A 22,885-nucleotide genomic window follows, 5' to 3' on the forward strand; every position below is an offset into this window, starting at 1 on the left:
TAATGAAACATGATTATTCTATTTATTGCTTTGTCAATGTATATGTTAATCACATTACGTTGCATCACTGAACTAAACACATTCCAGGAAAAAAAAATAACTTGGAGCAGAGACCCACAAAACTTCTAATCTTGTACAGTATGAACCAAGTCCAATGCATCCACATTGATGCCCTCTTCAGTTGTCTTGAGGGACATTATGCCAGGACACTAAGACATTGACAATTCCAGAATTTAAAAAGTTCAATAAAACTCTTTGCAAAGCATCATAATTTTATAATGATCATCTGAAGTGCCCACCACATTCATCTTGTGACCATGGATGTTTTGGTCTGACCCAAATGTCTGGATTCATAGGTTCCTTTTGTAATCAATACCCAAAATCCAATCCCAATTGTCATTCAGCACTTTGGATCCTTCATATGAATGCTCTTTAGTCTCCACACGAGGACAACGACCTCAAACAAAACCCAATTCAAGCTAAATTGGTGGACACCCTGTTCATGTTCCATTGCATGCCCAGTAAGCGATGCCAGTGAGTCACAAGGCAACGTTGTTGGGGAGATCCATCTCATCTGTCACCTTTCTCTTTATTTGGGCCCATGAATTCTACGCCATCAATGGGAATGTCCTTTTCTTTTATGGCCTTCTGCAAATACAAGCACACCATGTGTAGCTAACATTAGATTAGATACATGCATCTGACGTTTAAAAAGACAGCCTATTGTCCTCTCAATCCATTATCATGAAGTGAGTATATTTACATTCATATATTGGAAATAGATGCCCTGTGTTTCAGTCCTGTGAAGAAGACTTCTGTGGCCTGACAGCTGACACATTGGTGTTGCATCATTTTGGTTAGCTAACAGTACGTGGTACAGCAGTTATCAATGCGTGGTGATGAGGAACAGATAGCTAACATACGTCCGTGTTTAATATCATGTATTTACCTGGACACAATGCTGATATTTCTTGAACATTTCGGTACAGGGATCACCGCTTCGATCTCCCTTCAAGAATTTCTCAGCAAACCAACGGTTAAAGCACTGGTCATATTCCCGTTTTAGGTCAGTGCAGCCCTCTCCAACACTATTCATCTTCAATGCGGAATAACCATAGACCGTATGAGAATAACAAATACTGAAAGAATAAAGATAACGATTAATTATTGAATTTATTGCAAGCAAAATTCTCTTCCGCACAGTTCTCTTGACTTCCCTTGAACCATATGATCTGTTTAGCCAGACACCATTGCGTACTTTGATGGCGTAATAAACAAGCGACACATTGTTAAAGCAACAGCACACTTTGGCTACAGGCAAACAATTTTACACCAAAGACCGCACAGAGTGAAACGAATTAAACCAAACTTTGTACAATGTTGAATCCAAAATATACTGATTGTTTAATACACAGCAAAGTAATAACAACAATAAACAATTCAAGAATACATTGAAAAAATAAGAGTATTTTTCTCATATGTTTGTCGGTATATTTATCTATTGTCGTCAAGCAACAAATCACATGTACAGTGGCCTACGTGTGTGTACATATCTGATATTACACAGTATAGCTACATTGTTATACTCACAGATACTTTTGAATATTAGCCTATGTGTGTTTCAAATAATTGTACAGTTACCATTACAGTACAACAGCAATACACGCAGACATTTAGCCGATAAGGAGAAGATAAGACAGATTTAACAGATTTACAAAAACACTGGAATACATGGGGGACAATATGTTTGAGATACAGCCAGGGGTTTCAGCAAGTGTTCCTGCGATGTTGGAGAGGTGCAAGCTTTTTGGCTGCACCTTTACTCTGTGAATGGTTCTAACTGATAGGAAGTGTATGAAGGAAATGTACAAACAAGATCTCATTTGGTTATCATATTGAGAATATCCCTGCACAAGATAGCTAAATTTAAGGCAAAACAAATACAAAAACATTCTGAAGCAATATGCAAAGAGTTTTTGTTTTTAAAATGGTACATTCACCAAGTGAACAATTAAATTTTTTCATAAACTTATTGATTATAATGTTAATTACCTGAACATAGGAAAGTGCTTTTAGGGACAGACAGAAATACTGCATTGTGCAAATATTGTAGTGTGACAACAGCTTCAGTATGGTTCACCTGACGATTTCAGGAATAAAAATAATGATTGAGAAGCGTGATTTTAAAATACTGACCACTATGTCTGCTTTTGTCAATTGTTGGTTTAGCTTTCATACAAATACAGGTTACGATTTTCAGAATACATTAATTTTATGTGACTTTCTCACAATTTTCACAATTTTGGACACTGGGTGAAAGGGGAGGAAAAGACACATGCTGGATCACTTGTTTTCTATGAGAGTCTGCACTTTGAGGACCAAGTCTCGAGCCATCGTTAGGACCTGCGGGATGTTGTGATGCTCAGCCATTTCTGAAGAGGGAAATCAAATCAAAAACACACCGTGTCACTCGAGCCTAGCTGCTTGTGCTGATTTACATATGAGTGTAGTCTATGGAGGTAGCTAGGCTTTTTGCCTTTGTCAGCAAGCACAGTAAAGGCAGTTGGTACCTTCAGATCATACATTTAGCAAGCAAACACTCAGTGACAATGAAATGAATGAAATAACTGAATGATCAAATATTCTATTGCATAACAACATCTAACGTCATCGTTTAGCCTCACCGTTGAAGAACTTGATGATGTCAGTGAAGTCCATGTTGTTCTCCAGGATGATGTCTCGGTATATCTCCACCAGTGCCAGAGCGATGAAGAGGACAAAATGAGTGGAGGAGGTATATGTAGCCGCCCAGATGCTTTCCCACACGGAGAACACATCATCATACAACATCTCTGGAGGAAGAATGACACATCAGGTTATTTTACTGAGTAGGACTGTCAGATGTGACCTGCCTGCAGAAGAGTTATGTTAATGAAATAAAAACATTGGCAATGACATTTTCCAAAATCTATACAGATTTATCCTATCCTTCATATTGTATACCTTGAACACGATTAATGTAAGTTTTAACATCATCAGCATGAACTATTTCCTCAGGTTCCAATGTGAAATCCCCCCTTCCTGTTTGATTTCATCACCATACAGATAGTGTATGCGGTCAAACGCGCCCATGCAGATGCCAGTACCTCTTTTGAAGTCTAGCAGGAACCAGCGGTAGCAGAAGTAGAAGTGAGTGTAGTCTCCATTCATCTGCATCAGTTCAAAGAGCTCTGAATCAAGGATCTAGTGGGGGAAAAAAATGGCAAGTGCCTATCTTTTACTACAATGTAATATCACTGTACTTATACTAATGTGCATGTGTGATTGAGTATGTACATGCACGTGTATGGTACCTGGATGAGGGAGCGCATGTTGGCAAAGTGTGAGTCCATGGCCCCTCCATGGGGGAAGTTCTGATTCATCCTCTTCATCAACTCAGAGAAGCAGCTGAAAGCCATGACCTCTGAGACACACATCAACAGCAAATTATTAATCTTATCTTACTCTAGGCTGTGAATAATGCAGTTCAAGGAGAGCTATTACTCATGCAGACTGACCGTCATCCAGAATGACCAGTAAAGGAGCCAGCAGATCACACATGCCCTGGACATAGCCAATCTCCAGATGCTGCCACACATAACTGCACATTATGTTGCGTAGTTTCTCCAGGTTAGCAGGGGTGAAGTACCAGTAGGTTCTGTCACAGCGTCTCACGTCCTTATCAATGCGATGCAGGTTGAGCAAGTACAAGTCCAGCTGCTCTTGCTGCACAGAGTGACAAAAGGGACTAAGGTTAGTTAAAGCGGTTCATGTTCAAATGGCTACTGTTTCATGATTCTTTCCAGCATTGTGACAGCTCTGTTTGTAGTTGGGTATTTTATTAGGATCCCCATTAGCTGTTGCAAAAGCAGCAGCTACACTTCCTGGGGTCCACACAAAACATGAAACATAATACAAAATTACATAATGCAGAGCATCAATAGAAAAGAACAGCTGAAGGACAGAACTACATACATTATATAAAAAGGCACACGTAGCCTACATATCAATGCATACAAACTATCTAGGTCAAATAGGGGAGCGGCGTTGTGCCGCATGATGTTGCTTTATCTGTTTTTTTAAACCAGGTTTGCTGTTTATTTGAGCAATATGAGATGGAAGGAAGTTCCATGCAATAAGGGCTCTATATAATACTGTACGTTTTCTTGAATTTATTCAGGATTTGGGGACTGAAAAGACCCCTGGTGGCATGTCTGGTGGGATAAGTGTATTGTATGTTGAACCAACTCTTAGCCAATCAAGCCCTAAAATCTGCAACATGCATTACAGTGCACACATGTAACTCATTTGGAGTACTTACAGAGTAGGTAGTCCCTGCAGGGGACACTACCACTGGTGAAACCTCAGGTTTGAGTTCATCTGTCACAACCAGAAAGTCAGACTGGGGGTAGAGACTCTCCATCTCAGGCTCCTCCTCAGACAGGGTTGGCTCAGTTCCATCAAGACTGGTGTTGGAGCTTGCATGCAGGACAGGTTCCCCTGAAACAACTCTCCCCAGGGCCAAGAAGGGGGCAGCAGGGGGAGCCATCAGGCCGGACAAGGGTCTTGCCCAGGCCGTGGGAATGTCCTCCATCTCTAAGGCAGAGGGCGAGTCATCAGAATCTAGTGTATCAGGAGAATGCATAGAGTGGGCTGTCACTGTAACACTGGCCCTGGCCTCTAGCTGAGGTGGCTTTAGTACTGGCATGCAAGGTGCATGTTTCTCTGAATCTATGGCAACTGTCATTTCTGCAGCTTTGGTATTGCTTTTCTCAGGGACACTGGCCTCCACAGTGTCTAATGTTTTGGTTTCGGTTATTTCTGAAACCTTTTCTTCAGTACTACCCATGTCTTTCTCACAAACACAAGCTTCGCTGGTTTGAGGGGTTTTAATTTTTTGTAATTCAGATTCTGTGATTTCTTCAATGTCAGAGAAGTTTGGGTCCTCTTTTTCAGCAATACCAGCCTCCACTGCTATTGTTGTAGCTTTGTTTCCTTCTGTTAAAGATGGCTCTGTGGCACAGGATGGTTCTGACACGGAGGCTTTGCTCTCTTGTGTTTTATTAACTGTGGCCTCGCCTAGTGGTGGAGCTGGAATATATACATTAGAAACCTCCGTTTCTAGTTTGAGAATATCAGTATTCTCAGTTGCGTACGCAGCTCTCACAGGCAGCTTTGGGTCTTTTGTGGTGGAAACTTCAGACAACTCATTTCCTGCAACTTTGTTTACGGTTTCAATATTTCCTAAGGACTTCATGTCTTCTTTGTCAGAACCCCTTTCTTTAACCCTCTCTGGGATTTGTATGATTTCTACCAATTCAGAGCATTCAACCTCTTTACTCTCTGGGGCTTTGGACTCTTGTGTTGGAGCCTTAGGATGCTCCTCCCCTGCCTTGTCATCAACTGTTATCATGACCTTTGGTTCCTCTGCTGATCTTGAGACAGGGAGATCCTCGGTTAGCTTTGACCCAGTTTGGGTCTCTGCCACTGGCCTAAATGCAGCTCCCTGGGGCTCTGATGGCTCTGGTGATGGCTGAGTGGCAACTGTTTTGACAGTTAAATCAGTTGCAGGAAGTTTTGTTGCAGGGCTGTTGTTGTTTGTGCTTTGGGGCTGTTCTGGAAGACCTGAGCCAACAGAGATTTTTTTGGGTGGGTCTCCAGATTCTGAGGTAACATTTCGGTTGGCCACATCTGGGCAGTCTTTCAATGGAATTTTGGACACCTCTTTGCCTTCCTCTGGCTTCATCTCGGATTTTATCGGATCCACCTCCTCCACAGACCCAAATGCCTGCAACACCGGACAACAGACAGTGAATACCCAGCATTATAAAGTCTCCCTACTATTGTAAGGCACAACTTCACAAGTATTCAGTATTAAGGGAAACTATAATGTTATGTGGTGATGTATTATGCCCCAGAAAGAAAGCCTCCTGTACCTGTGTGCTACTGCTGGAGTCACTCTGGGCAATCTGTTTCTCTGAACTGGTGCTCTGTGAGGACTGGTGTAGGATATGGGGTCAAATGCCATCCAGGAAGAGAACACCATGAAGAATCATATGTTAGTACAGTATGTTAACCATATACCAACGAGTCACTAACTCTATCATGTATTACCCTCATCAAATGGGACAGGTAGGACCCCCTTACATCAGTGCTGATGGTGGAGTCTCGCTGCACTGGTCCTGGTCTTTCCACAGAATTGCACTTGGCTATGGCTTCAGCATGCTTCTCCCCCTCCCTCTGCTTGACAATGGCCTCACAGCCCAGCCACTCCTTCATAGTCTGCTCATAGTAGGCCCGCACCTGCTTATCCACCTACACACACACAGATGAACACACAGGGTCACTGGTATGTAATGGTATTACACATGACCCACCTCCCTACTTGGATTCCAGAGTTAGTAGTTTTACCTCATGACAATATAACAGTACTCACCTCCAGCCTACGTTTCTGGGTCATATCGAAGTGGTAGTGTCCCAGCAGGAATGGCCAGACCTCCTTGCGTATTGTAGGGGCCACACCACCATAGTACACCATCCGCAGAAGCTCATGCTCATCATACGCCTGAGAAAACGTTGTGAACGTGATTACATATTGACTCAATACAGAAACATACAAGTTCAGTACGATCATCGGTTGCAGTGGAATGTTGATGTTGGTGAATGCAGATACATTCAAGCTGTGACCTGTTATGCACAGTCACTGCAGGTTGTGTACAGTATGTTTAGAGCAGATTGTACAGTAGATCTTACAGAGCAGTCCTGGAGGAAGCTGCTCCAGACATCCACAGTCAGCCCTCCCCGGGCATCATGAGGCACGTTAGGGTCAATGATGGTAGGGTTGACCAGGGCAGAGAGATGGATACGAACGGTGGACAGGTGACGGCAGTAGGCAAGCCCTTCAATGAAGTTAAGAAACACGCATGGTTATCAATCCAGCCATAACACGGAGACTATAGCATTTGAATCAGTCTTTCCTAAAGGAATTCATGATGCATGTACTCACAGCCATAGAAAGCACGGGAAATGATCTGGTACTTCATGGTGTCACAGAGGAGTTTCAGGGGAGCCCTGTCCTGGTTGCAGCCATTGGATAGTGAGCCAACAGGGGATCCGTTCTGAGAGCAGGAGAAACAGGAGGACTTCCTGGGGGTGGGGTGCCACATGTTCACCGCCTGGTCCATCAGCTCTGGAGCCACTGGACACCAAACAGGATCAATGGTATCATCAGCAGGATCATCGTCATCATTGTCATTAGCAACATGATCATCTAGAACTGATGGAGGATTTGGGTGACTTTCTTTAATAATGTACACTACCGGTCAATAGTTTCACAACACTTACTCATTCAAAGGTTTCTTAATTTTTACTATTTTCTACATTGTAGAATAATAGTGAAGATATCAAAACTATGAAATAACACATATGGAATCATGTAGTAACCAAAAAAGTGTTAAACAAATCAAAATATATTTATATTTGAGATTATTCAAATAGCCACCCTTTGCCTTGATGACAGCTTTGCACACTATTGGCATTCTCTCAACCAGCTTCACCCCTGAATGCTTAACCAACAGTCTTGAAGGAGTTCCCACATATGCTGAGCACTTGTTGGCAACTTTTCCTTTATTCTGGAGGTCCGACTCATCCCAAACCATCTCAATTTGGTTGAGGTCAGGGGATTGTGGGAGGCCAGGTCATCTGATGCAGAACTCCATCACTCTCCTTGGCCAAATAGCCCTTATGCAGCCTGGAGGTTTGTTGGGTCATTGTCCTGTTGAAAAACAAATTATAGACCCACTAAGCGCAAACAAGATGGGATGGTGTATCGCTGCAGAATGCTGTGGTAGCCATGCTGGTTAGGTGTGCCTTGAATTCTAAATAAAATCACAGACAGTGTCACCATCACACCACCTTCTCCATGCTTCACGGTGGGAACCACACATGCGGACATCATCTGATCACCTACTCTGCGTCTCACAAAGACATTGTGGTTGGAACCAAAAATCTCACATTTTGACTCATCAGACCAAAGGACAGATTTCCACCAATCTAATGTCTATTGCTCGTGTTTCTTGGCCCAAGCAATTCTCTTCTTCTTATTGATGTCCTTTAGTAGTGGTTTCTTTGCAGCAATTCGACCATGAAGGCCTGATTCACGCTCTGAACAGTTGATGTTGAGATGTGTCTGTTACTTGAACTCTGTGAAGCATTTATTTGGGCTGCAATTTCTGAGGCTGGTAACTCTAATGAACTTATCCTCTGTGGCAGAGTTAACTTTGGGTCTTCCTTTCCTGTGGCGGTCCTCATGAGAGGCAGTTTCATCATAGCGCTTGAAGAAACGTTCAAAGTTCTTGAAATGTTGAGATTGACTGACCTTCATGTCTTAAAGTAATAATGGACTGTCGTTTCTCTTTGCTTATTTGAGCTGTTCTTGCCATAATATGGACTTGGTCTTTTACCAAATAAGCTATCTTCTGTATACCCCCCTACCTTGTCACAACACAACTGATTGGCTCAAACGCATTAAGAAGGAAAGAAATTCCACAAATGTACTTTTAAGAAGACACCTGTTAATTGAAATTCCATGAAGCTGATTGAGAGAATGTCAAGAGTGTGCAAAGCTGTCATCAAGGCAAAGGGTGGCTATTTGAATAATCTAAAATATAAAATATACGTTTTTGGTTACTACATGATTCCATATGTGTTATTTCATAGTTTTGATGTCTTCACTATTATTCTACATTGTAGACAATAGTAAAAATACAGAAAAACCCTTGAATGAGTAGGTGTTCTTAAACTTTTGACCGGTAGTGTATATGTTTTTTTTTTAAACATGGAAACATTGACAAACCAAGCCAGAAGATAGAGGTGTGACAAAGACAACTTCATGCCCATGCATGGTCTCAAATCCAGGGTAACCAATGTAAGGTGTTCACAGGGCTACAGGCACAGGGGCTGGACAGAGAGGGGCTGAGGGAAGGGCAATGGTCAACAAAACGAACGGTGAGAGAAAAATAAATCATGAAAAAGTATATTATGTACAAATTGCAACAGAAAATCGACATAGAATAAGGAGATCACAAGTGAAATACCAAAGTCTGACGGAGTACCAGGGAGCAGGATCCGGAAGACATAGTCAGTGGCCTCGTCCTCCTCTTTATCCGACACAGACTCCACAGACCCCTGCGGACTCCTCTTCCGCAACTTAGGGAAAACCTTTCCCTGTGGGCAAAGGAAGGTAGTGCACTCAGTATAAGACATTAACATGTTGTTATTATGATGATTCGCAAGAGTGATTAAAGTTGATACCCTAAAACTCAGATCCCTATCATTGAATTGTGATGCAAGACTAGGCTAGATATAATTAACTAATGATCCAGCCAATCTCAAGTTGGTCATCTTTTCCTTTTCTGTTAAAAAAACAAACAATTTTTAGTAATTTAGCAGTCTTATCCAGAATGACGTACAGTTAGTGCACTCATCTTAAGATAGCTAGGTGAGACAACAACATGTCACAATCGTAACAAGTACACTTTCCCTCAATAAAGTAGTTAACAGCAAAGCCAGTGGTACAGTAGTAGGAAAATTACATTTGTATAATTTTTTGGGGGTCCTTGTCTTTGGTCTGCAACTTTCCTTCATGTTGATTTGAGGACGTATTAAGACCCCACTCACTCTTAGACTCTCTGTGCCACTCCTAGGTTGTAGTCTTTCACTGCTCCACAGGGTAATATACCACCACCTTAACAATGCTATATTCTACAGCAGCCTGTAAATTATAGTCTCAGCTCTACTACGATTACCACTTTTATCATCACAACCCCTCTAAAAACTTCCTCATGGGGTTCCCTTTGCTTTGGCAGGTCAGGGTTGATATTATCTACTTAGAGGCTAAATTGGTGGATAAGATCAATGAAATTACAGTGTCAGTGTAAAAGTTTCCCTATGGCAGCAGTGTACAGTACTAACACAGAGATCAGAGTTACCCTCAGTCCAACAACATCCTCTCTGCTATAGATTAGTTGTTTCTAATGCTACAAGAAACATTTCAATTGGTTTAGTGGATGTGGACATAATAGCTACAGTAAACATTTATTGAGATCTGAATCATTGTCATGAATTCCAAATGTGAGGGTTATATCTGGTGCATGTTAGGACATTTCTATGTTCCATGCTGACCTTTCCCCTCTGGGACCACAGAGGGGGGTCGAGTTGTCCGTGTGGCAGCAGGCCTGTCTCCAGGCAGGTCAGGAACTGGAGCAAGTGTCCTCCCCGGGGGAACCGCAGCGGAGGCCTCTGGATCCCATCCTGACTCACCAGAACCACTGTTCCACCACTGTCCACTGGGAAAAACCGTGATCACAAGGTCAAGAAGACACACACAAACACATGGATACAAAGATACAGTGCCTTGCGAAAGTATTCGGCCCCCTTGAACTTTGCGACCTTTTGCCACATTTCAGGCTTCAAACATAAATATATAAAACTGTATTTTTTGTGAAGAATCAACAACAAGTGGGACACAATCATGAAGTGGAACGACATTTATTGGATATTTCAAACTTTTTTAACAAATCAAAAACTGAAAAATTGGGCGTGCAAAATTATTCAGCCCCCTTAAGTTAACACTTTGTAGCGCCACCTTTTGCTGCGATTACAGCTGTAAGTCACTTGGGGTATGTCTCTATCAGTTTTGCACATCGAGAGACTGACATTTTTTCCCATTCCTCCTTGCAAAACAGCTCAAGCTCAGTGAGGTTGGATGGAGAGCATTTGTGAACAGCAGTTTTCAGTTCTTTCCACAGATTCTCGATTGGAATCTGACTTGGCCATTCTAACACCTGGATATGTTTATTTTTGAACCATTCCATTGTAGATCTTGCTTTATGTTTTGGATCATTGTCTTGTTGGAAGACAAATCTCCGTCCCAGTCTCAGGTCTTTTGCAGACTCCATCAGGTTTTCTTCCAGAATGGTCCTGTATTTGGCTCCATCCATCTTCCCATCAATTTTAACCATCTTCACTGTCCCTGCTGAAGAAAAGCAGGCCCAAACCATGATGCTGCCACCACCATGTTTGACAGTGGGGATGGTGTGTTCAGCTGTGTTGCTTTTACGCCAAACATAACGTTTTGCATTGTTGCCAAAAAGTTCAATTTTGGTTTCATCTGACCAGAGCACCTTCTTCCACATGTTTGGTGTGTCTCCCAGGTGGCTTGTGGCAAACTTTAAACGACACTTTTTATGGATATCTTTAAGAAATGGCTTTCTTCTTGCCACTCTTCCATAAAGGCCAGATTTGTGCAATATACGACTGATTGTTGTCCCATGGACAGAGTCTCCCACCTCAGCTGTAGATCTCTGCAGTTCATCCAGAGTGATCATGGGCCTCTTGGCTGCATCTCTGATCAGTATTCTTCTTGTATGAGCTGAAAGTTTAGAGGGACGGCCAGGTCTTGGTAGATTTGCAGTGGTCTGATACTCCTTCCATTTCAATATTATCGCTTGCACAGTGCTCCTTGGGATGTTTAAAGCTTGGGAAATCTTTTTGTATCCAAGTCCGGCTTTAAACTTCTTCACAACAGTATCTCGGACCTGCCTGGTGTGTTCCTTGTTCTTCCTTGCTCTGCGCTTTTAACGGACCTCTGAGACTATCACAGTGCAGGTGCATTTATACGGAGACTTGATTACATCATTAGTTATTTAGGTCAACATTGGATCATTCAGAGATCCTCACTGAACTTCTGGAGAGAGTTTGCTGCACTGAAAGTAAAGGGGCTGAATAATTTTGCACGCCCAATTTTTCAGTTTTTGATTTGTTAAAAAAGTTTGAAATATCCAATAAATGTCGTTCCACTTCATGATTGTGTCCCACTTGTTGTTGATTCTTCACAAAAAAATACAGTTTTATATCTTTATGTTTGAAGCCTGAAATGTGGCAAAAGGTCGCAAAGTTCAAGGGGGCCGAATACTTTCGCAAGGCACTGTATATGCCTACATAATTAAAATAGGTTCCTCCTGTACCTTGCTGATGGCAGTGCAGATAAACAATCTCCTCCAGGCGAATAGTCATGGCAAAGTCCCAGTAAACACTGGGAAAATCAATATGAGAAATTGCTGAGATTTAAACAATATCCAATTATATAAATTGGCCTTTGTATATAAAATGTCCTTTGTAGACACCTATGAGTGTCAGAATAGGTTTCTTTACTGTGATTTGATATTACATTACCTTTTTTCAGTGTCATCTGCCACAGTGCCATTCATGAGCTGGTTGGGGGTCCATTTTAGGGTCATGAGATCTGCAGTCTGGTGGAGAGACAGGTACCCTGGGATAGCCTCCATGTCATCCCTCTGTAGACCAAGACAGGAGATTTGTACAAAGCGTTCCTTGCCGTTTAAACAGTGATGAAAAGCAATGCCAAGTCCTTTAACACGCAGAGACACACACACACACGCACACACCGGCTGCACCAGGACGTTGTTCTTGCCAAACAGCAGTGTAGCCCTGCTGTTCTGATGGAGGGACTCAACGTAGTCCCGAGCCCACAGGATGGGCCTGTCCTCCATACTGCCACTGGACTGCCTCTTCTGGATCTATTAGAAAATATCATTGAATTCGAGAACATTGGACCATTTTTTATGCATCATATATTATACACACACATCATTCGTTTAAACACATAATCCACACACTGACCAGGGCAGGTCGCCTGGAGGGGGAGTCCTGGCGACAGTGGCCACTGTGGATGCGGTGTCTCTGGACGAGCTCATCAGCAGAGGGGTCTGTCCAGAAGTGGTCGGCTGTCTTCACCTTAGTGTACTCCAGAGCACAGGGGCCGACTGCAAGGCATAAGGGCAAGACAACACTGAGATCCACAACAGTTTTCATGTAGAAAGGTGTAGTCACTATTTCTAACTTCTAAAGCACTGTACTGAACCATCATCATCCAGAGTGAAAGTTAGTGTTACCAGCAATGTCAATGTTACCCTCACAGTAGAAGGTAAATGCACTTGTCCATTATAAGGGTGAGTACAAAGTCAATTTGGAGTTAGTTACCAGTATATTTATCTTCAAAACCACAGAATTATGGCCTTATCTGGAATAAGGCAATTTCCACTGTAAAGCACTAGTCTCCAATGTCATGTTAACCTACAGACTATCTCAGAGGGAGTCACATTCACTGTAATGTGCCATTCAGTGTGCTATTTCTTATCTTATCAGAGATCTGTCCGGCCACATCCTGGCAAGAGAGGCCATAAGAAGAGGTTCCATCAATACCTAACAGAGAGGCAAGGATTGGTCCATCCACAGGATCCATTAGAATGGCCTCACTGTCATAGAACGTACTGGAAAAGAGAAAATCATGTTTCCTCAAAATGTCGCAAGAAGAACCATTGCTGCATGTTCACTGAAAAGCGACTATAAGTACAGATGTCAGATCTTAATTTGACCCGTTTAATTGCAGCAGGAAAATAATCTTGCAGCAGGAGGATTTGAATATCTGAAGAAATATTTAGAATGGCGCCAGGGGGCAGCTGGAATATAATGCAGTACTGTACCCACATTGTACCTTAGACTGGAGGTCCACTGTGCCCCAGTTCAAGTAGTCTATGTAGGCTATGTGCAGGCTACAGCGCATCTCGTGTGAATTCTTATGTGGATTATAATAAATTGACATATTTGTAGAGGTAGATATATTTTTTGTTAGGTAAAATATTTTTTTTTTTTATCAACTGTTTTATTATATGTTCAAGGCAAGTCATAATGCTGCCCTACACCTTAACCACAGCCTACTGTAGCCTATCAAAACTAATTGCACACATAGGCTTATAATATCATATGTAAAGACGCAATGAAATTGAGAATAGTGAGGTATCCTACGCAATGGAGTGCAATGGTGGATGAAAGAGTGACTCAGAATGTAAAAATGTAGGAACCCAGAGAATACATGTGGGTGTATATATATGAGAAGATCATAGCATTCATAGATGAAAACTGTTGTCCTGATTAAAGAAGCAATATAATGGCCTTCTTTAGACTGGTTGAGTATCTGGAGCATCAGCATTTGTGGGTTCGATTACAGGCTCAAAATGGCCAGAAACAAAGACCTTTTTTCTGAAACTCGTCAGTCTATTCTTGTTCTGAGAAATGAAGGCTATTTCATGCAAGAAATTGCCAAGAAACTGAAGATCTTGTACAATGCTGTGTACTACTCCCTTCACAGAACAGCGCAAACTGGCTCTAACCAGAAGAGAAAGAGGAGTGGGAGGCCCCGGTGCACAAGTGAGCAAGAGGAGTACTTGACGCCATCTGTAAAGCATGGTGGAGGCAACGTGATGGTCTGGGGGTGCTTAGGTGGTGGTAAAGTGGGAGATTTGTACAGGGTAAAAGGGATCTTGAAGAAGGAAGGCTATCACTCCATTTTTGTAACGCCATGCCATACCCCGGGACAGCACTTAATTGGGACCAATTTCCTCCTATAACAGGACAATGACTCAAAACACAGCTCCAAACTATGCAATAACTTTTTAGAGAAGAAGTAGTCAGCTGGTATTCTGTCTATAATGGAGTGGCCAGCACAGTCACGGATCTCAACGCTATTGAGCTGTTGTGGGAGCAGCTTGACCGTATGGTACGTAGAAGTGCCCATCAAGCCATCCAACTTGTGGGAGGTGCTTCAGGAAGCAAGGGGTGAAATCTCTTCAGATTACCTCAACCAATTGACAACAAGAATGCCAAAGGTCTGCAAGGCTGTAATTGCAGCAAATGGAGGATTCTTTGACGAAAGCAAAGTTTGAAGGACACAATTATTATTTCAATTACAAAATCATTATTTATAACCTTGTCAGCGTCTTGACTATATTTCCTATTCCTTTTGCAACTCATTTAATGTATGTTTTCATGGAAAACAAGGACATTTCAAAGTGACCCCAAACTTTTGAACGGTAGTGTACATTTTCTATTCTCATACATAGATATACGTACCTACATACATACATACAGTGAGGGAAAAAAGTATTTGATCCCCTGCTGATTTTGTACGTTTGCCCACTGACAAAGAAATTATCAGTCTATAATTTTAATGGTAGGTCTATTTGAACAGTGAGAGACAGAATAACAACAACAAAAAATCCAGAAAAACGCATGTCAAAAATGTTATAAATTAATTTGCATTTGAATGAGGAAAATAAGTATTTGACTCCTCTGCAAAACACGACTTAGTACTTGGTGGCAAAACCCTTGTTGGCAATCACAGAGGTCAGATGTTTCTTGTAGTTGGCCACCAGGTTTGCACACATCTCAGGAGGGATTTTGTCCCAACTCCTCTTTGCAGATCTTCTCCAAGTCATTAAGGTTTTGAGGCTGACGTTGGGCAACTCGAACCTTCAGCTCCCTCCACAGATTTTCTATGGGATTATGGTCTGGAGACTGGCTAGGCCACTCCAGGACCTTAATGTGCTTCTTCTTGAGCCATTCCTTTGTTGCCTTGGCCTTGTGTTTTGGGTCATTGTCATGCTGGAATACCCATCCATGACCCATTTTCAATGCCCTGGCTGAGGGAAGGAGGTTCTCACCCAAGATTTGATGGTACATGGCCCCGTCCATCGTCCCTTTGATGCGGTGAAGTTGTCCTGTCCCCTTAGCAGAAAAACACCCCCAAAGCATAGTGTTTCCACCTCCATGTTTGACGGTGGGGATGGTGTTCTTGGGGTCATAGGCAGCCTTCCTCCTACTCCAAACACGGCGAGTTGAGTTGATGCCAAAGAGCTCCATTTTGGTCTCATCTGACCACAACACCTAATCTCAGCTCGTTACCTGTATAAAAGACACCTGGGAGCCAAAAATCTTTCTGATTGAGAGGGGGTCAAATACTTATTTCCCTCATTAAAATGCAAATCAATTTATAACATTTTTGACATGAGTTTTTCTGGATTTTTTTGTTGTTATTCTTTCTCTCACTGTTCAAATAAACCTACCATTACAATTATAGACTGATCATTTCTTTGTCAGTGGGCAAACATACAAAATCAGCAGGGGATCAAGTACTTTTTTTCCCTCACTGTATATGAATGCTATGATCTTCTCACATATGAGATATTGCCTCACATGCTGGTCAAAAGCATGGCTAAAATCTATCCAAACCTGTATACCGGAGTTATCTGTGGTTCCTCTTATGTAAGACGACAGCTGATGATAGTGTTGTTGTTGTTGTTAGAATGATATATTATTGGATGTGATGTATTGGTATGTTGTGTTGTTTTAGTGAGTATGTGTATTGTGGCTGAGTAATTGTCCTTAGCTGCACTGGCACCCACGGGTGCAAATGATCTTTTGGCTAACCCCGCCACATTTAAATGGATGTTGCATTATTGTAATATTGATTAATGTACATTGTCCCCTATAAATAAATATATATATGTATGAATGTGTGTATGAGAAAAGATAATATATATATTATATACATACTGTTGATCTGGGGGTTTTAAAATCTGCACCATTGCACTCCATTCCGTAGGATACCTCACTATTCTCAATTTCATCTCGTCTTTACATCTGATATTATAAGCCTATGTGTGCAATTCGTTTTTATAGGCTACAGTAGGCTCTGGTTTAAGTGTATTAATTTTGATAGGCTACAGTAGGCTATAGTTTAGGTGTATTAGTTTTTATAGGCTACAGTAGGCTATAATGTAGGTGTAGCCTACTGTAGGGCTGCATTTCAGATACACTTGACACCGTGTCATAGACCAATATCTATCTTGTGTTAAGCTATATAAAACGGCAGTTGTTGATGTGTATGAATGTTGCAGTAATAGGACCTATAGGTCTACAGTAACAATAGGACATTTATTCGCTGCAACTCCCGTACGGACTCGGGAGAGGCGAAGGTCGAGAGCCATGCGTCCTCCAAAACACAACCCAACTGCTTCTTGACACATTCAACTGCTTCTTGACACATTCAACCCGGAAGCCAGTCGCACCAATATGTCAGAGGGAACACTGTACACCGGGCGACCTGATCAGCATGCACTGCGCCCGGCTCGCCACAGGAGTCGCTAGTGCGCGATGAGACATATCCCTGCCGGCCAAACCCTCCCTAAACCGGACGACGCCCCATGGGCAGAGCCTGGGCTCGAACCCAGAATCTCTGGTGGCACAGCTTAGACCACTGCGCCTTAGACCACTGCGCCACCCGGGAGGCGTGCTTTTAGTTTGAGCGAGTGAGAGAGGGAGAATGATTTTGATGGCTGGCACTGCCCTGAAATGACTGGACTGTTCCCACATGGAGATAAAGAGAACTGTGGATTTTCAGTGAATGTATGTAAATCACAAGCCCCATTTGAAATTTCCTGATGCGCAGGGGGAAAAAATGTGACAAAAGAGTGATCAAATTAAGATCGGACATCTGTAGTATACATATTGAGCAGCTACGACTGTTGGTATTTGTAAGATCAAACACAATGTCAGACTTTCAGCTGGAATCTGATCTGTTGATTGATTGGTAACCTGCTGTTCTCCACTAGGTACATGACAATCTTGTCCAGAAGCTTCTCCATGAGAGCAGTGCGGATCCACAGGTTCCTCAAGCCCTGAGGGGGGAGGTTGGTCAATCCGGGTTGCTTCTGAACACTGCCATTATTTAGTTGAGCCTGTCTGCTGGAGAATACAGAGAGAAGTGTTTGATATACATTTTGTATTCATTTATGGCATATTGGTGTGTGTGTGTGTGTGTAGGGGGGGGGGGGGGGGGGCTTAGGAGTAATGACTAGTCAAGATCAATGTCTTACTTGGTCTCGATGAGCTGCTCTAGTTCCTGGACCTTCTGACAGAGTTCCTCCGCCGGGGTGAAGCTCTTCCCCACCTTCATGAAGAGTGCTGCTACCTTATTACTGCAAAGGAGGCCCGCTGCTCGCCTCTTCAGCCCATGGAGCACACATGCCTCCACTACAGCTGTAGACACACGGAAACACATAGTATTGAATATACAGACACCAACAGTACACACAGAGTTTGGTTTCAAAACCAACTTTCCCCAAAGCGATATTCATTAAGCTATGATTGCATACATACACATGATTGCATACACTGTCAACAACAAGTAAACCACATGCAGAGTTTGCTAATTAGATTTTCAGGCGCAACCAGTGAAAACCCTTGGACAGTCTGAGTGCTACTGCAGGTAAGCAGAGACGGGTTAGAGGGAAGGTGCAGGTGGCTCTCAGCAGGACCAGAAATTGACTAAAAACTGACAAACGATGTTTACTGTTGCTAGGATATCCGTGGATGTGTAGAGGTGTAGTATCAACACCTTTGCATAGTGTCTGCTGTCAGTTAAATTTAACACAGATGGACCTACACATCTCTATGGCTGTGGCCGGTGCCAACCTAAAATCAAGCTGTGTTCGGGTGAGAACGTGACCGTACACACTTTGGGGTAGTAGGAGGTGGCCGGGCTTGACATTTCAACTCCACAGGATGATGCCCAATGTCACTTGCTCTGTAAATGTCAATGTAGTCATGAGACAAATTAATTTAAAAAAACATGTTCTGACTCAGATTTTTATGTGAAATTAACATAATACCTATGGCATTTACCTCCGTACAATTCAACCAGCAATAATCCACCTACTTTTGACTCCATAATCTTACTGCTGTGCTCTTAATGTAACAATAATCCTATGTGTCACATCACAAGTGTGAAATGTGAGTCTGTGACACCAGAGTGATGGGGTGGAGGACAATTGTGAAGAGATTACAAAGCACTAGTTCAAACCAACTGTGATTCTTTAGTTGACGGAGAATAGCAGCACTGCTCGAGTCTGTGACGAGAGAGAAAGGTGCTCTTTCTTTTTCATTTTGTTATTAACTTATATTTGTACTATATTTTCAAGCATAGCAATTCCTAATAGAGGTAGTGTAAACATAATTGTCGGCGTCATCATTATTATTGTCTAGCTCCCCTACCCATTCCCCAAACTACCTTGAGTCAGTATGTGTGATCTCCAATCAGCAGCGTGGTCTGGGTCGCTGAGTGTCCAGCCCCCGTACCCTTTCCCAACCACTGAGGAGATTCCCACTTGCACTTTGCAGAGTATTGCTCTATGTCGTGACTGCAATAGATTGGTATAGTTTTGTAATTTGTTAACTACCAGTTGCCCTTTTCTGAGTATTGATAAATGTTTTTCTATGAGAGAGGGCTCACCCTTAATTTTTACCCATTTGTGGTGTTTCAGTAAATAGTCTCTTAGCTGTAAATAGCTAAAGAAATCTGACTTTGGCAGATGGAAGTCTGAACTTAGTTCACCGAATGATTTAATTTGGTTGTTCTTCAAGACTTGGTGTACATATTGCAAAGGAAGTAATGACCACCTTTGGAAACCTGAATCGAGTGATAATGGGGAAATATCTGTAAGATCTGCAGTACCAGTTAGAGATGATATGCCCATAGGCAGATGGAGACTTTTTTAAACTTTCCTCCAAAACTGGAGCGTATGCTTTGACCATGGGTTCTTACTATCACGGTCTGTCCTCTTACCCAAGTAATCATTGGTTACAATTGGGTGGCCCAGAAGTACCACCTACCTTTTGGTAGGTGCTCTTTGGAGATAAGGTTACCAAAAAATATTATGTATTTCTTGCCACGATCTCTTACTTCTTTCTATTCACTCTACTCTGGCTCTTATTACAATAGTAATGGTCTTCGGTCAAAGATGAGAAACCAAGCAGGTAAGTATCTGTTACACATACTGTAAGCCAAGCAGTCATTCATTTAAATCAACACTTCGACCTACCCAGACCAGCTATGCAGCTAGGCTTGCCCATCAACTATGGCATGCACCCTCCCTCCCATCCAGTCACAAGAGCACAGCACTGCCATGTGGCACTAAAGTCCTTCAGTGGGCTTGTAATAATTACGTACCTCACTGTGATTGTTTTCAACTGAAATGGTCAAAAAAATAATAATAGCTTCTTAGCAAAGAGTCATTTCTCAAGCAAGAATTTTGCTAGGAGGGGAAAACTGAAAACGAACTGTTATATTGGTAGAGGTTTGGAACTCTATTTCTTATTGGTCTATTAACCAATTTCCCATCTGGTGATGTCACTAGGCAGGCCAAAACTCCATCCCACTAAAACAGGGTGAAATTTCAGGTCGTCTTTTTAAACAGCTTCCCTAGAAGGGAAATATCATAATTTTCACAATATTATTCCAACCTCATTATGTGGAAATATATATAAAACACAAGACTGTCACAGTTTTGACAGCACTGGGCCTTTAATTGGGGGTTAACAAACCATAAAAACTCAAAATGAGCAAGTCAAAACTCCAATGAGCCATATGAACTGTAAATTCAATAAGTAATATATTACGACATGAACACACTCACCACAGAAGGATATGATATGGCTGCTGTCTGCATGCACAAACTTCCGAGTCACTGACTCCTCCATGATCTGTTTCACCTGAGAAAAAGAGAGAGAGACAAAGGTTAGGTGGGATTTGATATGACAGGCACTTAAAGAGACAGGGTCTGACAAGAGTAGGCACAGAAAGAGAAGAAATCAAAGTGCAGAAGGAGGCAAGGATGGGGAGCGATTTTGCAACAATAGATAAAAAAAAGTCTGGGTTTGAGATACAGTATATATTTACTATCACCAACTAGGACCCTCTTCCTTGCTGCATGACCTGGTGCTAGTCATGTCCCTTTTGTGATGTGGCCTCCACATGCAAACCTCACACTCCTGTTTACCATCCCAGGGGGCATGTGACCAATGATTGCCAACATGAGACGAGAAGAATTGCTGCCAATAACTGGGCAGAATAATAGTGTTTCTCTTGCATGTGCCTGTGTGCATGTGTGTGACTGCCTGTTTGCTTGCGTGTTCATGCATGCATGCGTGCGTGCGTGCGAGAGAGAGACTGTTTTTCCGTCATCTAAAAAAATGGCACAAAGATGGACATTGCAATCCATACAAATTAGAACACGATACAATATGCTGCTAATAATGCTCTTTTACTTTTCAGGGCAAAATAAAATCTCATAAACGGAGCTAGAACAGAGGACACACCAGCATGCAGCTACAAAGAAAATAAGCCAGACAGGGAGTTGGTCTCTTCTCTCCTTTTCAGGTTTCTGTAGTGCTACAGCCCAACTATACCATAAGCCAGACAATTTTCCTTTGAAGAATGGTCTGGCTGTAGCTAACAGATAACTGCGAGGAGGAGTCCCCAAATAATAAACCGTGACTTTATGTCACAAGAACAACATCCTTATCACTTTAATTGGATAGTTTGTAGAGCATCTACAGATGGACTGTCTACAGACTATCAGTAACATTTCAATTTACTATCTACTAATCCTAACCCCAGCCATAACACTAACCCTAAACTTAACCCTTATTCTAAACCTAAACCTAACCATAACCATAACCTTAGCAAGCAGTTGCTTATCAAGAGATAGTTTGTTGATAATACAACCATCTGTACTATCCAAATAAAGTGTGACCACTATCTGGACTATCCAAATAAAGTGTGACCACATCCTTTAGGCCTAATTTCCAGACACAGGATGAAGCAAGATATCATCTGATCAATTGATTACGTGTTTTTTCATATAAAAAAGAGAGAGGGGTAATAGGCTATCCGAGGTATGAGCATGCCCAGTGAATTGAGTTGCCCTCCATTACAGCATTAGCATTCAGATAAATGAAAAACACACGTAAGAGCGGTTATCAATAATCCTAATGATGTTGCTCTTGGCTCTGCACTGTGACATGCACACGTATTCACGTCATGCAGAGATAACAGATCCATTACTGCTACTTTGATCGTGGCGTTACTGCCTAGGCCTGCCTACTGATACCAAATAATTGCTATGTATCTGTATATATACACACGTATTTCAATCCAAGTCGCCCCTGAACGCATCCTTTATGATAAAATCACGATCCAAAGAATATAATATCCTATTAGGCTACATGTATCCTTATGATCAATTTTATTAAAGCATATACACCAGACTTCCCGGTGTCTCCAATTTACAATCTTATTTTGGGCATCCAAATACAACAGAACGGCTGCCAGAGATCCATGACCAACGGTTGCTTCTAATAATTTGTCGTTAAAAACATTGCAAATACTGAAGGCACTCACCTCTTTCTTCACATTGCGCAGCAATTTCTGACGCGTCTCGGCCTCTGGAATGAAAAAACATAACGATATCATTGAAAGTTGGTGAGGCATTCAAGACAATTTTGATATTTTATAACATAGCCTATTCAAATCGAAAAACCTAATTTACCTCCCATTGCGCCCCGCTGTTGCTGTTGATTCAATCGCACAAGGCCAGCTATTTGCTTCAAATGAGTCCCTCTCTTCAATTTACACTCTGGCAGATTGGGAATATGCGACCGAACGCCCCCTTTAAAGCGACACGGTGCAGTACACTGCCAATTCTTGATGATAGGGCTTGTATTTGCAGTCTATGGTTGATAAAGAATGCACGGACGCACGCAGGTAGGCTACACACACAGGCAGGTACACGCGCGCGCCCCCTCACTCACCCATTCACACAACATAAGGGTTTAAATGTGTGGGTTGAAAGATATTTCACTGTTCACTGTTTTATTTTGCAGTGTAATCTGTGATTATCTCCACCTAATATATTAGGAGAGTATACCTAATCTGCATTAGGTTTACAAATATTGTCAAAATTACAGCTAGTGAAAATTAAGATCTAGCCAGGCCTACAAATAGCTTCAACGTACCACTACCTCCATTGTAATCAATGTGAACATTTGACAAATATAATACGCTATAATCACGCGGTGTATCAAAAAT

The 22,885-nt window shown here is 42.1% G+C and overlaps 3 protein-coding genes across 9 annotated transcripts in view; 1 reads left to right on the forward strand and 2 right to left on the reverse strand.

The window, feature by feature from the left end:
* triap1 (TP53 regulated inhibitor of apoptosis 1) lies at positions 1-2,290 on the reverse strand. Its single transcript, XM_021602749.2, has 2 exons — positions 950-2,290; positions 1-648 (listed from the first exon to the last, which is right to left on the reverse strand). Exons 1-2 carry the CDS (start codon positions 1,094-1,096, stop codon positions 571-573), a joined length of 225 nt encoding a protein of 74 aa, XP_021458424.1. The 5' UTR covers positions 1,097-2,290; the 3' UTR covers positions 1-570.
* Positions 1,386-22,477, reverse strand: sgsm1b (small G protein signaling modulator 1b). Of its 3 annotated transcripts, none has more exons than XM_021602730.2 (23): positions 22,347-22,477; positions 22,199-22,242; positions 20,433-20,508; positions 17,835-17,997; positions 17,554-17,703; positions 13,324-13,391; positions 12,742-12,884; positions 12,507-12,638; positions 12,274-12,395; positions 12,066-12,133; positions 10,222-10,385; positions 9,153-9,264; positions 7,046-7,237; positions 6,793-6,938; positions 6,476-6,604; positions 6,187-6,354; positions 5,976-6,038; positions 4,361-5,827; positions 3,558-3,765; positions 3,354-3,463; positions 3,147-3,243; positions 2,685-2,852; positions 1,386-2,432 (listed from the first exon to the last, which is right to left on the reverse strand). In XM_021602730.2, the coding sequence occupies exons 1-23, from the start codon at positions 22,351-22,353 to the stop codon at positions 2,344-2,346; spliced, it is 4,086 nt and encodes a 1,361-aa protein (XP_021458405.2). In that variant the 5' UTR covers positions 22,354-22,477; the 3' UTR covers positions 1,386-2,343. The 3 variants fall into 3 exon arrangements, with proteins under 3 accessions (XP_021458405.2, XP_021458404.2, XP_021458406.2); XM_021602729.2 differs by having other exon boundaries at positions 9,135-9,264; XM_021602731.2 differs by lacking the exons at positions 1,386-2,432; positions 2,685-2,852 and having other exon boundaries at positions 3,154-3,270; positions 9,135-9,264.
* Positions 22,404-22,885, forward strand: part of LOC110523757 (ARF GTPase-activating protein GIT2) — a 20,909-nt gene continuing 20,427 nt past the window's right edge. For 2 of the 5 annotated variants that reach the window (XM_036977432.1, XM_036977433.1), the window contains exon 1: positions 22,421-22,582. In XM_036977432.1, the coding sequence (XP_036833327.1) occupies positions 22,450-22,582 (133 nt within the window). In that variant the 5' untranslated portion in view covers positions 22,421-22,449. Of the gene's footprint in view, positions 22,583-22,885 lie in introns of all 5 variants that reach the window. The other 3 variants (XM_036977430.1, XM_036977431.1, XM_021602732.2) reach the window with 3 other exon arrangements.

Source organism: Oncorhynchus mykiss, chromosome 5 (genome assembly GCF_013265735.2).
Source record: "Oncorhynchus mykiss isolate Arlee chromosome 5, USDA_OmykA_1.1, whole genome shotgun sequence".
Lineage (NCBI taxonomy): Eukaryota > Metazoa > Chordata > Actinopteri > Salmoniformes > Salmonidae > Oncorhynchus > Oncorhynchus mykiss.

Coding starts and splice junctions, on each gene's coding strand:
- sgsm1b (XM_021602729.2), bottom strand. Junction 12,134..12,273: donor GCAGATGACACTGAAAAAAG/GTAATGTAATAT, acceptor TGATTTTCCCAG/TGTTTACTGGGACTTTGCCA. Junction 6,039..6,186: donor ACTCCACCATCAGCACTGAT/GTAAGGGGGTCC, acceptor ATCCTACACCAG/TCCTCACAGAGCACCAGTTC.
- triap1 (XM_021602749.2), bottom strand. CDS start 1,096: ATGAATAGTGTTGGAGAGGGCTGCACTGACCTAAAACGGGAATATGAC. Junction 649..949: donor AATATCAGCATTGTGTCCAG/GTAAATACATGA, acceptor TTGTATTTGCAG/AAGGCCATAAAAGAAAAGGA.